Source organism: Ictidomys tridecemlineatus, chromosome 2, assembly GCF_052094955.1.
Source record: "Ictidomys tridecemlineatus isolate mIctTri1 chromosome 2, mIctTri1.hap1, whole genome shotgun sequence".
Classification (NCBI taxonomy): Eukaryota; Metazoa; Chordata; class Mammalia; order Rodentia; family Sciuridae; genus Ictidomys; species Ictidomys tridecemlineatus.
The window spans coordinates 188786991-188804968 of record NC_135478.1 but is presented as its reverse complement, the minus strand read 5'-3'; the positions used below and the strand labels follow the sequence as shown (position 1 = coordinate 188804968).

The window sequence follows — 17978 nt, the reverse complement described above, 5'->3', positions numbered from 1 at the left end:
ATCGCTGGCATTTTTCTTTCAAGGCTGACTTTCCGATTCGGTAGAAAAAAAACTACATTTAAGATTTGAGTATTTTTTACTATATCAATGCTAGTTTATGCCTGGAAGATTTCATCCTATTTTATTACATTTTAAACAAATTACCATAAAAACAGTTTAATGTGACATCATAGTATGTAAGCATGTATATTACACATGCATCAATTCTATACTAATCACAGTGCAAGAAAAAAAATCCTTTTTTCCACTCTTCAGTGTATTTTTTGTGAGTCCTGCTTTGCACAGCTTTTCCCCATACCAGGCTCACTTTGAATCAGTATCAGGACTCTGTTCAATTTGCCCTATTTCCGCTATTTCTATCAGTCTAGCAATGATAGTTACATATGTTTTTCTTTGTATTTTTTCAAAGAAAAAAATTCTATTGTGTATTTTGTAAATAAAAATCCAATTTTCAGCATTTTTTGGCTTATGAAATATGAGCTTGAACTCAAATTTTCAAGTTAAATAAGTTATTTCCAAAAAAGAGTTACACACCCCCCAAACTTCCATTTGATTTTGGCCGTTCCTCTGACATGTAATCACAGCTTTTGATAAAAATTGAACCTCTCTCTTAAAATGCTTGGTGGAAAGAACCTCTCAATATTACCATTTTTCTATTTTATTTTGCCAGTGGTGGGAGCACAATAATAGGAGTTGGAAAAAATCTGAATTCAGTTAGCGTCCCAAGACTGGTAATAAATGTGCATGAAGCAGGAAGGAACTATACAGTGGTAAGTCCTTGGAATGATGGTTCCACTCAGAATTCTGCATCTCGGCTCTACCACCTGGCTTTCAGGACAGGTGGGACGTTTCAGTTTTGCCTTTAGTGTTTGCTAGTTACCTTCCTACAGCATAGATGAAATTGTATTTTTTTATTCAACAACTAAAATGATTTGGTTAATAAAATATTGTTATCTTACTTGTAGAGAACTGATGTCTTCTAAATTAATTGGGCTGACATTGTAAATGTGTACACACACACACACACACACACACACACACACTGTTTAGAAGCAAATGAAGATTACCAACTGGAGACAGTGTTGCAGTGTTTTTAAAGACAGTCAGTGAATATAGAAATCACAGCATTTCTCCAGCTCCCTAGTGCATCATAGACTATTGACCCTTTGTCCTGATAAAACCCTTGGATAAAGCCTTTGACCTTGCTACAGCATCTTTCTGAAGCAGCAGACTACAATATTTTCTTAACCTTCCATTCTTCTTATCATTCTTCCTGCCCTTTTGTTAATACATTATCAAGTAATGAGAGAGCATTAAACTAGTTATCTCCTAGAGTGTGGATATTATTTATCTTTTCTCCATCTTTCCTTATTTATTTGCAAGATCAATCAGAATTTAACTGAACACCTCCTTAAAAGTGACTGGCCCATTAATTTCAGTGGGTCACCTTAAAATGGTCATTTTTATTTAGAATTTAGGAAGGTTGGAGTTATTTCCAGTGGCCCCATACTTTGTGTTGATGTGTTTTTGTAATCTAGTTGGACTTGTGCACTCAACTTAGAATGAAAGTTCTAAGTGCTCCCGTTCAACAGGGTCTGGACAGGGCAAGTGATAGATTGAATTACAGCACTTTCTTTGAGATTTCTCATCCAATATTTCTTGAAGCCTAAACCCACCATGTTCTTTAATTACAAAAACCAATTTGGGGCTAAAAATGTCAAGCTAAATCACCAAACAATAGGGTCATCTCAAATGAAATTTTTCTTGACCTTCTCAATCAGCCACATTGCATCACCTCTAAAGGATATTATTAGATTTTTATCATATTCCTGAGAGATTGTACTCCAGGGAGTCACCGCATGAAGTAAAAGGCTTTGAAGACAATCCCCACACATGGCCACAAACAATGTTAGAATACCACTGCTATTAATTTGGAAGACATCAGTTCTCCACGACTAAGATAACAATATTTCATTAACCAAATAAGAACAGCAGTAACTCTCTTTGGTGTTGGCATGTGACTTTTTAAAGTAGAAATCCAAGAAATTATTAATTTATCTAATTGATAACAAACCTACATTATTAAAATAATAACTAAATTGGCTTTGATTTGCCTCACCAGCATTAAGATGACAGATAGAACAGCTCTTAGCTTCATACATTTATATGTAATCAAATAATTACTGAAAACTTTCTAGGTATCAGAGATGCATATCCCAGGGAAGAGCTAGGCAATGATAGAAGATAAAAATCTTTTCTGTTAACACATCTGGAAATGTAAACTTTCGTTGCTTAAGCCACAAACAGGTCGTTACAATAAAATATTTATTATTTAACAAATAAAAACTCATGGTCAAGTATGATTTATATATATCTCCAGCTACAATAACTTTAATCCAATAAACTCAAATCTTTTAAAATGAAAATAATTGCCTTCTCAAAGCTAGGGGTGTAACAGTGGTAGAGCACTTGTCTAGCATGCAGGTGGCTTGGATTCAATCTCCAGCACCATACACAAATTATTATAATAATAATGATCTTCTTAACAAAAGATATATTAATTTGTTAATGCACATTATATCCCAGAAGCCTGCTGGTTATTGTGTAGCTCTGAATTATTTTTGTTATATGGAAAATCATTGTGATGACAATAAAATTGTTCATTTTCACTTTTCAAGATGATAGGAATATTTTTTAGCATTATAGCATTAATTTGAGATAAAACTAAATTATATCGGTTTTAGTTCATATCATATCACTATTTTATCTGCTTACAACACATATTTTTAAATGTAGACTAAATGTTTAAATTATTTTTAAAACAACATATCAAGCACCAAATTCTGTTTGTGCTTTTTATGAATATCCTGAGACCTTTTTCTATTGTGGCATAAGTAATTGTTTTATCTCCAACTATACTTGTCAAAGAAAAGGAAATCTAAGGGATGTTGTTGCTTGTTTGTCCTTTCCTTGGGGGGAAAAAAAAAACCACAACTATTTAACCTTAAATGTACCACTTTGTATTGCTGGCTTTAGTCTAAGTACAATCAAGAGGAAACTACATTTTCCAAAATTCCATAAATCAGAATTTCAAAGGGGAAGATGTGAAATGAGAGATGAAAGCCCATGAAATAATAATAGCTGAGCCTTTTTAAAATAGAGAGCATAGGAAAAGATGTACCAATGTAGAATATATAATAAACACAAAGCAAAACATGGGCGCTATAACAGTGAGTGTCATCTGTAATGGCCTAAGATATATGCACTCCACTCTGTCTCTTAGAGCTGTGACCTGATCTAATGAACTCTGCCAAGCTCAGTTTCTTCATCTGTAAACTGGATGCTCATAGCACGTATCTTCAGGATTATCAGAGAATTAAATGAGATCAGCCTTATAAAACACAGAACTTTTCTACACAGAACCTAGAACTCAATGGTTAATAGCTTAAAACACTATCAACATTATCTAACTACATATTTACTTACATCTTAACCATAGGATACTTGGTAATTTGTGAAGCACTTTGCCATACAATGTCCTGCATTGTGAATCACTTTTTAATCTTAATTCCTAAATAAGGAAACAGAGTTTCTAAGGAAGGGCTTTGCCTCTGTTCTCACAGCTTGAGTTAAAGCTAGGATCTAGACCAAGGACTTCTAACCTCAAAGTCCAGCTTCCACTCATCCATAGCTGCTTCACAAGACCAGAAGGCAGTCTCTCCAGGTCACTGTCCTGTCTTCTTAAGGAACATAAAATGATGGAGTGAGGGCTAGTTGCAGATAGATCAACATAGCTTTTTCTGGGCCAGTGAAGCTGTGTTCCTCCGAAGATTGGATTGTTTGAAAAATTTTGCATCTTCCAAGTTTCTAGAATTGTGTTCTTGAACATTAGGAAATTAAATGCAGATTTTTTTTTTTTTTACAATTGTGTATTTTCAGTTGAAGTTGTGAAATGTGAAAGTTACTATGGGTTTTGTCATACTCTGTCCTGTTGACAGTGGGTATTTTGTCTTCCTATAGGCATGTCAGCATCGCTCAAATTCAGAGATAATTTGCTGCACAACTCCCTCACTGCAACAGCTGAATCTGCAACTCCCACTGAAGACCAAAGCCTTGTTCGTGTTAGACGGGATCCTTTCCAAATACTTTGATCTCACTTATGTACATAATCCTGTGTTTAAGCCTTTTGAAAAGCCAGTGGTGATCTCAATGGGTAATGAAAATGTACTAGAAATTAAGGTAAGAATTGCTTTAAATGCTCTCTGAAGTCATCAACTTGAACTTTATTGACTTTATATCTATGTGAATAGAATAATTATACTTGGTCATTGTATATTATGAAACATCAGCAAATGCCTAAGCTCTGAATAACCATTTTTTTGACATAAGACTAAAAGATAAGTTTAATTGTGGATGGCTTTTTAATGAAGTATTTTAAAACCCTTCCTTGGTATATGTTTAAAAGTAGCAAATGCAGAACGCAAATCTATTTAAATAGGTTTCCTGTAATTCATTGTCCTAATGGTACTATGCTTTTCTTATTTCAACTAAATGTGCTCATTGTAAGATACAAAGTAAGGACCATGAAAGTAAATGCAAAATTGCAATTCTGTATTTTCTTATAATACGTGGAACTTTCTATCTGGGTGTTGTCACCTCTAAGCTGATTTATAAATGGAACTGGATTTCTCCCATCTTAGGAATATGTTAGCTTCTAAATATAATTTAATAGAGATAAATAACAGATCATCTTTCTAAGCCAGGCTGTTGCAAATAAAGAACACTGAAGTCCAGAGGGGTTAAGTGGTTTGACAAGTGATGAAATAGTAGAACAAAGACTAGAATATAACTCTGTCATGTCACTTCAGTCATTTTTACTTCAAATAATAATAAAATAGACAAAATGATTAGGACTTTAATTATCCATAGCCCTAGTCATTAAAAACAGCAATATATTCATCCTGCAATGTATTGTTGTACACATTCAGAAATTTTTTGTGAAAGATTATCTGCATGCAAATATGAATGAACACAGAGCAATAGGAGCATCCTTATTTAACAATAAAATAGCTTGTCATAGGTCATCTCCATCTAACCAATGTCTCTACTGAAATTTTCCTGATTTTTCCACCAGATTTTTCTATCAGAATTATCTGTCAACTAACTCGTGCACACACTACACTCATACAAGTTTACTAACCCCACAATTGTGTTTTGCACAATAATTAAGCAGTCCCAGCATGAAATTAAATGGAAGCCTGCTTCAATGAACAGCACGTTTACCACAGCAGAGTTCTTTCATCTGCTTCTTTAATTAGTTTTAGAAAAGAAGAAAGAGCTTTTATCACTTTTTTTTCAATAAAACTAATCTAGTGTGACCTTTTGCTTTCAACAATTACTGTGTTTGCTGTTTGAAAGATTCCATTTGGTTTTCTTGATGAAAACAAAGGTTTATGTGCAAAGAGTTTTACGCCCAAAGAAACTCTATTTTCTGTTTCTGTATCTATGATGGACAGATGAGAGATAAATCATTCTTTATCTACACTTCCAAGCACAGTGTTGTGCAGAAGAGAAAACTTCTTTTTCGATAAAGTAAATACCCATTATTCAACATCCTTCAAAATTGTTGGACCAAGAAAAACGTGATTTGACATCATCCTCATCCTATTAGTGGTATTTCTAACATAGCCCAAGGGGTTTCTGGAGACAAGCACAAAGCACTTCCTTTTCTTGGCTATATAAAGATTTACTCTTTTTCTCTAACAAGTTATGTATAGCCCCCTGCCATGTCACAGAGCAGTAACAGTGGGGCCAGGAGCAATGGTTTTGGTATCATGATTCAATTCCTTATTCCATTTTCCTTAAGTATAAGAAGAAATCTAAGGAATGTTATGCATTTATTATGACAGCGATTTAACCCTTTCTTGAGGCAGAAACAAAAGGAAATGAAGCATAAAAAGAGAAGGCTTTTTCTGGAAAAGCAACAGTGTGCTTTTATCAAAAGAAAGGCGACCTTGGGCTGGGGTTATGGCTCAGCCGTAGACATGTAAGGCCTAGCACATGTAAGGCCCTGGGTTCCATCCTCAGCACCACATAAAAATAAATAAAGTAAAAGTATTGTGTCCATCTACAACTAAAATAAACAAATAAATAAATATTTTTAAAAAAAGAAAAAAGAAAGGTGACCATTTTATTTCATATTGGGCTTGTTCAATTACCATTCAAACTATGAGTGAAAAGCGTGTTTGTCTTTCACCAGTGAAAGTACTGTGGAGACAACAATGTATTTGAAGTGAGATTTATTCTTTACTTCCAGGAAGAGCTCATGGTCCTTAACCAAACATTCCTGAAGGAATCCCTTGGCTAAAGAAGGGATTATGGAAGTTTCCAGTCCTAGTTTTAAGAGTTGCCTCAGTGAACAGTTAACCCAGTGACAAAACAGTGTGCTAAAGGGCAGCCAAGTTTGAAGCAAGAGAACACAATAGGTGCCAAAGATCAGTCACTGCTCAGAATGAATTAGAAGCCCCATGGATGTAGGAGGGAGTTCATGAACAAGTCTTCAAGTCCATGAAGCCAGTTGTGGACCGAACACATGGTAGAACACAGTGCCCCTATCAACAGCAGCTCACACTTAGGAGGAAATTTACAATGGATCCAGTACTTTGACATATATTATTTCATTTGAACTTTACATGGACCTATGAGGTTTGGAGGTCAGTAATGGTTATCCCCATTTTTAGTTAGAAAAACAGGTTTAGAGAGATTAGTTTACTTATCTTAGGGTCACCCAGGGAGAAAATAACAGCACTAGGGCTCACATTCCAGATTCTTGAATCCAAATTCCAGCAAATTAACTAAATTGCAAAGCTTCTCATATTAATCTTCATTAAATGTATGCCAAAATAAATAAAATACCCTTCATAAAAGAAAAATGTTTCTATCATATGCTATGTAGATATCTCTACAGTTCTTTAAGGGAAATAGCTCTAAACTTTTTACAAACATCTAAATATGATTATGTTTAAAGAAACCTTATATTTTCCCTATTTGTCTTATTATGTGACTTTTTGTGCATGGACATATTTTCTGGAAAGTAGTCACTAGAAAAGTACATGGAATGAGGATGGCCTGACACTGCCCAGAAGTTTTATCCTATTCTAGTGCATATAGAGATATATGGTAATAGACATGCTTCAAAAGACCAATCTGGAAACCTCAGCTCAAACAGAAAAGAAGGGCAGGAAGATGAGCTGAGGCAGAGAATAGGGACTCAATTATGACACAGTGAACACAAGGACAAATGTTGAGAGCAGAGGTCGTATTCTTCCTTCCACCACTAATTTACCTACAACTGTAGGCCAACCCCACTCACAACTACCCTGAGGCCAGTTCTCACTCCAGACTAGGTGGAAGGGAATGGTTTTCTTTCTCAGGTCATTTGATTCAGCATCCACATTTTATTTTGTGGCACTGATATCTTACTCTCCAATAGTGTTCTCCTGGGCTTCATACAGTAGGTATTCTGTGAAAACATGTATCTCAGGACACACAGACAAGCACCTGTGGTTCCACAGTGGTTCCCCAAGTACAGAAGTAGTAAAGATCCCCGTAACCATTGAAGAAACCAGCTTAGTTTTGGTTAGTCTCAAAGCTACAGGAAACTTTTTCCTTCAGTTACCTGTTGAAATCTTGCTGAACTCAGTTTGAAAACTTTCTGTGAAGGTTCTATGCCTGGATTCTAAGCGAGGTACTTACACCCCCAAGTAAAGTGTTTATCTCATTCACCCCACCACCCAGTCACTGATTTCCGGCTGGCGACCTCCCTGAACTGAACTGTTCCTGTCTGTGTGCTGCTACCAACGTGTACCTTACTGCTTTCACTGACTCAAACTCATCACTACCACCTGGACGTGAAAACATGCAGGATCCCTTCTATTATATTGCAATTTTTCAACTCTTACTCATTTCCACTCCTATTTGCTCCATTCTGTTGCCATCTCAGACATGTAGCATCCCCAGGCCTGAATAAAGTAGAAATATTGTGTCTCGGCCAGGTGGGGTGATGCACACCTGTAATCTCAGCACTCTGGAGGCTGAGGCAGAAAGATGGCAAGTTCAAGACCAGATTCAGCAACTTTGCAAGGCCCTGAGCAACTTAGGAAGACCATGTCTGAAAATTAAAAAAAAAAAAAAAAAAGTAGCAAGGGCTAGTCATTAGCTCAGTGGCAAAGTACCCCTAGGTTCAATCCCCAGTACCAAAAAGAAAATGAATCTCACCTGGCCAGAGTAGGAGAGGGAAAAGGCAAAGTGTATCCTAATGTGACATATTGGGAACCATTGGTATTCATTTTAGAAATGCACCCACTTACCATTACAATGAAACTCTGTTCATCTTTATATTCTCAGTGGGGAGACCTGGGTCTAACACATGGTAGATGGTAAGCAGATTTTGTATCCAATAGAATTTGATGTCCTTTGTGACCTAGTCCTTTCTTGAAAGTCAATTGTCTGTATGTAATGCAGGAATTACAATAATACCTAGATGGGGATGTCTTTGCAGGATAGAATGAGATAATTATAACTCTTCATTGTTCTATATGCATTAGGGATTAAAGATCAGAAAGTTCCTCTTCTGTTGCTTTAGTTAAAAGCCCATATTTTATCATTTCAGTGACTAAAGAACTGAGCTGATTTTGTAAATGTGTTATCTTTTTAATAATAGTTGATAGTCAATGATAAATAGTAAAAAGCAAATAATAAGAGTCCTAAACATACACATTTTTTAATAGCTCAATAATGCTATGTTTACTTTAAATGACAAAAAGTAACCTGTACCTATTTTTTTTTAACTTTTCTTGTTGGAAATCAGCTCCTCCCTTATAGGCATGGAGTGTCAGTATCACTGCTGTGATATCTGGACTTTTCAGCTTTTATGACAATCACATACACAAAGCTGATGGTAATTTTTCATGTAACTCATTGCTTATCATTTATTCCTTGGTGTGTGAAAAGGGATTATTGTTCAGCTGTATACTCTGCTCTCATTTTGCCTTTAACATCCAAGGAGCTCCTAGCCTAAAAGAATGAGCCTTGGAAATGGAAGTGCAGTGAGTTCATCCCTTCCCCCAACCTTACTTATTATCTAAGCAAGCATTTTAGTCCTTCTCTCATAAATCAAGCCTTCCAGCTCTTTAATCTTTTTCTTTGTCATTCTCTGAATTCTCTCCAATATGTGAGTAAGGGCCTTGGCCCTCCTCAGACCTAACCAACAAGTTGTCATTTGAAGCCCCAAAGTGACCTATTAGATTTATGTGTTTCTATGTTGAATTGCCCTGTGTGGCTGACCTGGATCAATGGATTGCTCATACTGCCTCTAGGAATATCATAAGGATAGTGTTTGTCTATGTTCATTTTTTTATCCTATTTCAGCTTCATATTATAAGGAAATACCTTCCAGATCCTTTTCCTAGAATAATATCTGACTTATTAATCTGTTGAGATCTAGTGAGACATTGTATGTAAAAGCAGTTCACCAACTATTATAGACTATATAAACAAAGTAGCAGGGCTATAGTTACTACTTGCTGGTTTTTGTCTATGAGAAAAATTATAATAGGTTTTGATACATCTCTCCTTAAAGTAATGACTTGTTTAATAAATAACTGTACTCATTAAGTCTTGATATGAGAAATCGTATTCATGTTTACATTTCTTTCCCAAGGCTAGTGATTGATGTCTTCAACAAAATGTTGATGCTTTAAAGATTCCATTAGTAAACTAAATATGTCAAATTGAGTAATTTTGAAAAATCCTCATGTAACAATATAATTGTTCAAACTAATGTAATTGTGCTCTCAAATCATAATGAAGGTCATGTGGCATCTTAGAGAAATTTCTTTGAAAATGAATTCATTTATGCATTGGATTCAAGTGTGTAAGAAAAATAAGAAACTGCCCAACTCAGAAATGGAATTTTTGGTGCAGGGCAATTACATCAGTTCTCTGGAGATGGGACCTGGGTATCAATATTTTTTCAAGCGCTAAGTGTTCTAAAAGTGAAACCAAGGTTGAGAATCATTGCATTAGATAGTGTGAGGCAGAGCAGCAACTGAATCTCTATGTGGCTTCTTTTTTTGTCAAATATTGATACCCCCTGAAGATAATAATAAGATTATTGTGAATAAGATGCCATTCAACATAAGAACGTAAAATAAGGTTCTCCCTTTTCTCTAAAATCTGATTTGTTGGAAAAGCTGTGTCCTGTAATTCCTAATTAGTGCCTTGAAATGGTTACACTCCTCTTCTCCATCCCAATTCTCACAAAAATGAACGTCATAAAATCACATGCCTTTGCAAACAAATTAGCCTGCATTTGCAATACATCTATATTTCTCTATAATTATCAGCATTCCTGCAAACCTGTGAATGGTTAACATCCTCTTTTCTTTCTTTCTTTTTTTTTTTTCTTCCAGGGAAATGATATTGACCCTGAAGCAGTTAAAGGTGAAGTGTTAAAAGTTGGAAATAAAAGCTGTGAGAATATACGCTCACGTTCTGAAGCCATTTTATGTACGGTCCCCAATGACCTGCTGAAATTGAACAGCGAGCTAAATATAGAGGTGGGGTTCCTGCATTCGTCTCATGATGTAAATAAGGATGCCAGTGTAATTATGTCACTCGGAGGCTTAAAATAAATCATTAAAGCTCATTTGTGTGTTGGCTTTGGCTCATCAACTCAGCCTCAATTCCTAGTTGTTATTTTAGAAATAGTGGGGTTTTTTGTCACAGTGTCTCCTTCCCCAGGCTTATGAGGCTGGATATCAAAAGTTCTTTCTATCCACAATGCCTCTCCTTTAAAACATACTGAAATTCTCAGTGGGGATAAGGGCACACCTAAATGTCCTTCCCCCAATCTCTCACCACCCCAGGAGGCCAGAGCCAATGTATCACTGCCCACCACAGTGATCACAAATATATGGACCTCCATAAATATAAGAAGTCATATGCACTGGACCAAAGATAAACTATTTTATGTAACTTCTGTCATGCAGACAGCTAAATCAGATAACTTAGAACCCAATTGATTCTTTCATTATTTTTAACAGCTTTATTGTAATATAGCTTGCATACTATACAATTCACTCATTAAAAGTGTACAGGTCACTTTTTTGTTATATTCGTTATATTACATCATTAATTTCTTTAAATTGTGGTAAAACATATAATATAAAATTTGCCATTTTAACCATTTTAAATGTGAAATTCAGTGGCATAAATTGCACCCATAATATGTAACCATTGTCTAATTTCAAAACTTTTTCATCACCCCAAACAGAAACTATGAAAACATTAAACACTAACTCCAAGTTCCCTTCTCTCCCTGATCCCCTGGTAACCTCTAATCTACTGCCTCTATGAATTTGCCTATTCTAGATGTTTCATATAAGTGGAATTATACAATATTTGTTCATTTGTATCTAGCTTTCACTTTCCTTAGCATGTTTTCAAGTTTCATCAACATAAACATGTATCAATACTTTATTACTTGTTATGACTGAATAATATTTGATTGTATATATATCACATTTTGTTTATACAAGAATAAGTGGTTTTTAAAGGATTCCTGGAGTCTTCTGTAGTTATGAAGTAAAGACTTACAAAAGAATTAGAAAATCGAATACTGAATCATGAGATCAGAGTTGGAATCTCAAAATAACCATAAATCAAAAATCATAAAATGTTAGAACTAGAAGGGAACTCACAGTTTCCTCCCTGTATCAAAACTGATATAAAAACCAGGTGTAATGCCCATGCCCATAATCCCGGTGATTCCAGAGGCTGAGGCAGGAGGATCACAGCAAGTTTGGGACTAGCCTCAGCAACTTAGCAAGACTTTGTCTCCGAATTAAAAAAAAAAAAAAAAAATTGAAAAGGTAAAGCTCAATGGTAAAGTGCTCCTAAGTTCAATCCCCAGTACCAAAATTTTTAAAAACTGACATAAAAATATTCTGAGAGGGCTGGGGTTGTAGCTCAGTGTAGAGTGCTTGCCTAGCACCAGTAAGATACTGCATTCAATCCTCAGCACCACATTAAAAGGCAAACAAAAAAAAATAAAGGTTAGTTCTTTTAAAAAAAAAATTCTAAGATTTTATTGTCCTATAAAAATTGATTATTTGCCTCTTTTGGATGTTCTTTCTGCCATTTACCCCACTCTCCCTAGTAAGGAAAAATTAATTTCTTACTTTTTCTTCTTACTCCCATGATATAGTTCACATTATAGTCTAATGATTTATTTGTGTGTTGTCTCCTCTAATATACTTCATTCCTCAAGATGAAAAACTGTTTTATCTTTTTATTCCTATTACCCAGTTATAACTACAAACAGCTACATGCATTATATGAGTACTTTGAGGATCAGTATTCCTAATTCTTCAAACACTGAGACAGGATTTAGGAATCTCATTACTCCGAAGGCAATTATGCCACTTCTAGAATGGTAGTAACCAGGTGGTATTTTGGGCCCAGAAAAATCACAACCCTTCCTGGATGGTATATTTTATATCTGTCATGACCAAATTCTGACTTTTTTTCTTTGTCATTTTTAGTGGAAGCAAGCAGTCACTTCAACTGTCCTTGGGAAAGTAATAGTTCAACCAGATCAGAATTTCACAGGATTGATTTCTGGTGTTGTCTCCATATCAGCAATACTCTTATTATCACTCGGGCTTTTCCTGTGGCTGAAAAAGAGAAAGAAAAAAAAAGGTGCATTTTTTTGTTGTTGTTATTGTTTGTTTTTAGAAATTCTCTTAGAAATACAGTTATTCCAGTTTAGCTTTGTCACAGATCTATGTGAGCTATCACATGCAGTCCATGACACCTGTGAGCACTGGGCATTGGGTCAAGTGTTCAAAACCAGTGACAGCAAAGTCTAACAAGCCCTGTCTCTCTCTCTGTTTTAAGATCTCAACAGTGATTTAGTTCGCTATGATGCAAGAGTCCACACTCCACATTTGGATAGGCTTGTAAGTGCCCGGAGTGTGAGCCCAACTGCAGAAATGGTTTCAAATGAATCCGTTGACTATCGAGCTACTTTTCCAGAAGGTATGTTTCAGTTTATTGTCTTGAGAGGTACCTATATATATATACTTCTGTGGATTGTGGCATTGTTGTTTCTTTTTGCTTTTGCCTTTATAGTTTTAATAGGCCTGAGAAAGAAGCATTTCCCTCTGCCAAAGAATAATTTAATTTGATGCAGAAAGAATTACATGGCTCTTCCTTTAAGATTAACTCATGCATATATTATATTAATTTCAGTGTCTGTGAACTCTAGTCTCCCCAAAAAGGTGGATTTTAAAATCATTTGAGCAGTGCTGGGGATGTAGTTCCATGGCGAGCACTTGCCTTGCATGTTTGAGGCCCTGAGTTCAATCCCCAGCAGTGTAAATAAATAAATGAATAGAATCATTCAAGCAAAGGTAACTTATTGGCTGAGTACAAAGCTAAGAAATTGTGACACTCTCTTTAACAACTTGGGAAGAGCTAAGTTACAAAACATATTTTTATTTAAATAAAAGTCAGAGCTGCTACATTTTTACCTTGTTGATCCCCACATTTTTGAATTATACCATTAGAGATCTTTTGAAGCATTCTCAAGGAACACAGCCCTTTACCTACAACATTCCAGGACTTAAATATATTTTGAGTCTTATCCAAGAAAAACCTTCATTTATGCTCTTAAGCAAGGAGAGACCAACATCATCTGCTTTGCAAAACACTAGGCCTAATAATGGTCAGAGTTAACCAGAGCTTTTCACATTGTTTTATTTAAAAATCTCCTGCTCAAAGCAAAATGTCTGTATTGTATCAGCTCCATTATCTTTAGAAGTTACAGGACATGAGTCAAGCACAAGCATTTCCCTGGTTGAATATTTACCATTGGACAAATAAAATGAGTCACGGGCAGTTTTGGATCCTGGAAAGTTAGAAGTTGCTCATCCAATGAACACAAGACCAATGAAGCATTCAACTTTTTCAGCACTTGCTGCCTCTTATTTTTTGAAGCTCACTTGTTATTTCTGTAAATATTGTTTTTGCCTACCTGACTCCATTCACCTTTAGAAAACAATTTCTTTAACAATATGGACAAAACAAACCTAATTTGTGGTTTTGAAATTTAGATCTAGTTAGGATTTCATATTCATATTTAGTAACTCTAACCTGGGATAAAATTTAAAAGTTATCTTTTTAAAAAGCCTTTCCTAACCTTTCCAATTCCTTACTCACCAAACCTCTATCATCATTGCTAAGAACAATGAGCTGCTTCCTCCTGTCTACTTTCAGCCTGCACCTTGGAGACGTGGATAGGTAACACAGGCAGAAGAGGGCCACCTGCAGAGAAGAGGAAGGGAGCGAATGCACATCAAAACATGACAAAGAGGCAACCACAGACCTCTCTGTTACTGCTGGTGTAGCCTGATAGTCTTCTTTCAGGGAGACCCAGAATTCTCTGTGGTGTTACACCAGTGTCACATATTGGTGGTCTAAATTTGTTTTTGTATATATCTGAATTCAGTAGAACTTCCCTGCCAAAGGACCTTTGTCTTGTGTCCACTATAGAGTTCCCTCAATCTCTGCACCTCTGAGAATTTACAGCTCTGATCTCTAGGTACAAAGGTTTGGGAGTGAAGATGAAAGGACTGAGTTTAGAGAGGCTCAGTTGCACTTCTAGCCCCTTGAGGAAGGTTTGGAGAACCTGACCTTGGGATTAAAGGAGCAGGCATTGAACTAGACTTCTTCCTTCCTTCATTCATCAACATTTCTTATTCATTCCATATCCACATTTGAAGGTCACAACTGTCATATTTCCAGCTAGTGATTACCATGACTGTAGGCAGCACCCAAAACTTTTCTAGAACTACTTTTGAGATTTACTGTTTGGGCCAATTTTTATTATTAACCAGCTATATCCACTGTGGAAAATACTAAAAATGCTGAAGTGGGATTTGAAATACCAGGATACCATCAACCTTTTTCTCTCAAATTCTGATTCTCTTGTTGATTCGCAAACAAACAATATTATCAGTTGGTGCCCAAACTGACTTCCCCCAACACACAAGACCCCCTCCTCCAATGATTGCCTCAGTACCCACTTAGGGTATCTTCAAATCAGTTGCTGTAGTTTTGATGCCCCCTCCTTGATATGTACAGATTCCAGCATCAAGAGCAGAGCAACTGGTGCTTCTCTGCCCTGTTTGGCAGTGAGAAATATACATGCAACACAACAATTTCTTCACCCCTAAATGAAAATCAAAACCAAAACTTCTTGCAAAAGGAAACCTTGTCTGAAGCTCTTATAAAGCTTTGGTTGTAAACAAAGACTTATAAGGAATGCAGACTCCTGTCCAAGTCCCCTCCCCTAAGCAGTGGGGATGGCACACTGACCAGGGTCCAAGCTGCCTCTAAGTAGCAATAACAATAAATCTATTGCTATCACCACAAAGTGGAGAATGTACCACTACTGTGAAAAGCCTTTTTTAAAGCTTTGAAACTGTGGCCATTATAGATGTAATTATATGTGTATATGGGTTGAGCATCCCTAACTGCCCCCAATCTGAAATTCAACATGTTCCAAAATCTAAAATATTTTGAGTATCATATCAACACTTAAAATATTTTGGATTTTGGAGCATTTCAGATAGATTTTCAAATCAGGGCTGCTCAGTGAGTAAAATCTACGCAGATATTCCAAAATCTGAGAGAAGCTAACATATGAAGCACTTCTGTCCCAAGCATTTTAAGAAAGCCATTCTCAGTCTATATGTAATTATGTATATTTTATTCTGCACATTTTTCCTTGGCTAGGAATTTGCACAATATTAATTATTTCCATTCATAAACACCAGACTCTCAAAAGACATTATTTCCATTTTCTTACATGTAAGCTGGATTTTTATGAGATTAAGCAATTAAGCAATTGTTTTTAACTGTCTTTTCTGCTTCCCATTTTTAAGGAAATATTCAAAAATAAATTTCAAACCTGGCTTTTTGCTATTAATAAAAAGAGAAACATCTAAGCAAATGAGGAGACTAAAAAAACTAATGTATTGTCTACTTAAAACAAATTTGCAAGTGTTTATATGTATAAGCCAGTATCTTTCTCCAATTTATTACTATTTTTATCAACCAATTCCTTTGTAAAGGCTATTCCCAGCCTCATTTGATTCTATAACCACCATTTCTTTAATCTTAAAATTCAGGCTTCACTATCAATTTAAATTAATTTACTACCACTGTTGCAGCCTCCCTAAGTGAGGTTTTACACCTGTTTTCTAGTCATTTTGTTTTATCTTGCAGACCAGTTTCCTAACTCATCTCAGAATGGATCATGCAGACAAGGGCAGTATCCTCTGACAGACCTGTCCCCCATCCTAACCAGTGGAGACTCTGATATATCCAGTCCATTACTGCAAAATAATGTCCACATTGACCTCAGTGCTCTAAATCCAGAGCTGGTCCAGGCAGTCCAGCACGTAGTGATTGGGCCCAGTAGCCTGATTGTGCATTTCAATGAAGTCATAGGAAGAGGTAAGTATTTCCACTCAGCTTTTTGTTAAATACGATTTTCCAGTAAGCATTTTATCTTCTGCCTTTGCAGATTAGGAATTTAGACAATGGCGAAAGCAACTGACAGAGCACTGATAATGAGTGTGTTTGATTTCTGTTCTGTAGAAATGCAGCCTTGCAAATCATATCCAGGGGGACTTGTTCCTGGGTATCCAGGCAATTGGATAACTTCCCAAACATGTTAGAAATAAATTGCATTCCTTCCTCATCTTCCTTACACTGGCAACTGTAGTTTCTTGAATAGTGCCATACCCTTCTTTTTTAAAGATTGTTCTTGTAAATTCTGTTATTTTCACTCATATCTCCTTCCAGTCTTTCTTTGCCGTGAGAACAGTGACAAACTCTAAAGTCCTGGTTTATAGCAGTTTGTATACTGCTGGACAGCATCAGAAGACAGGGAATTTATAGCATTCCCCTGATCTGAAGCAACATATATCATCTCCACAATGCACTCCAATTTCTTTATACAAAGAAGAATGAATATTTGTAATAAGCTAGCCAGAGCAGCAATAACAGCTAGCATAAACAGTATTTGAGAAAATATTTAGCAGGAAAGAAAAAAGCAACCAGAAGCCAAGAAATGAACTCCACTCTTTTTTTTTTTCCTAAAATACTTTTATCCTAATACTGAATGGCCTCTGATGCCTTTGATTCTGTATGTGCTGCATGAAGTAGCACAGGCATCTGCCAGTGTGATGTAAGAGAACTGATAGGATCCATTGCCTTCTATGAACATGAGACCTTCTCACTCTCGTATGGTGGCATCCAGATATTCGTCTGTCACACACTCCAGAACTTAATTCTGAGCACACTGCTCTTTTCCCTAAAAGGGCCTTCACTATTCACAAGTATGTTTCCATGTCTCACATCAGAGTATTGTATATCTCTGTTATCAGCCTGAAAATACCAGTGATTTCACTGGTTTTGAAGTGTGGAGCCTCACTAGTTACGTTCCAATTCTACCCACTGTAAAATTATCATGAAAAGTGCTAAAGTGGCAATTATTGCTCTTTTGAAATCATAGTAATTAACAATCTATAAGTGTTAACTGCTGTTTGTTTATATGTTTTTCTCCGGGAGAATGTAAGCACTCACTCATGAGTGTAGGCTTACTTTCTTCATCTTTGTGTTACCTATGCCTGACATTCCCATACTAGGCACTCAGGGCATCTTGGCTGGATGGATGAATTAATTGATGAGTGACTTACACAGCTATCAGATATTTGGCACCTCTGGGAAAAATCATTGCCACTGAATGAAAGGCTACCACTGGGAAAATGATGTGGTTAAATCTAAAGGGAAGTGCATGAAATGAGTCAGAGTGAATTTGCTTCATTTGGGCAACTGCCTTTCAA

General features: G+C 36.0%; 1 protein-coding gene across 2 annotated transcripts in view; it reads left to right on the top strand.

Moving 5' to 3' along the window:
* The window catches only part of Met (MET proto-oncogene, receptor tyrosine kinase), a 109725-nt gene that overhangs the window by 73140 nt on the left and 18607 nt on the right, over positions 1 to 17978 (top strand). For both annotated transcript variants that reach the window (XM_005332278.5, XM_078040329.1), the window contains 6 exons: positions 671 to 770; positions 4021 to 4239; positions 10473 to 10619; positions 12606 to 12762; positions 12961 to 13101; positions 16354 to 16584. In XM_005332278.5, coding sequence (XP_005332335.1) covers positions 671 to 770; positions 4021 to 4239; positions 10473 to 10619; positions 12606 to 12762; positions 12961 to 13101; positions 16354 to 16584 — 995 coding nt within the window. The remainder of the gene's footprint in view (positions 1 to 670; positions 771 to 4020; positions 4240 to 10472; positions 10620 to 12605; positions 12763 to 12960; positions 13102 to 16353; positions 16585 to 17978) is intronic.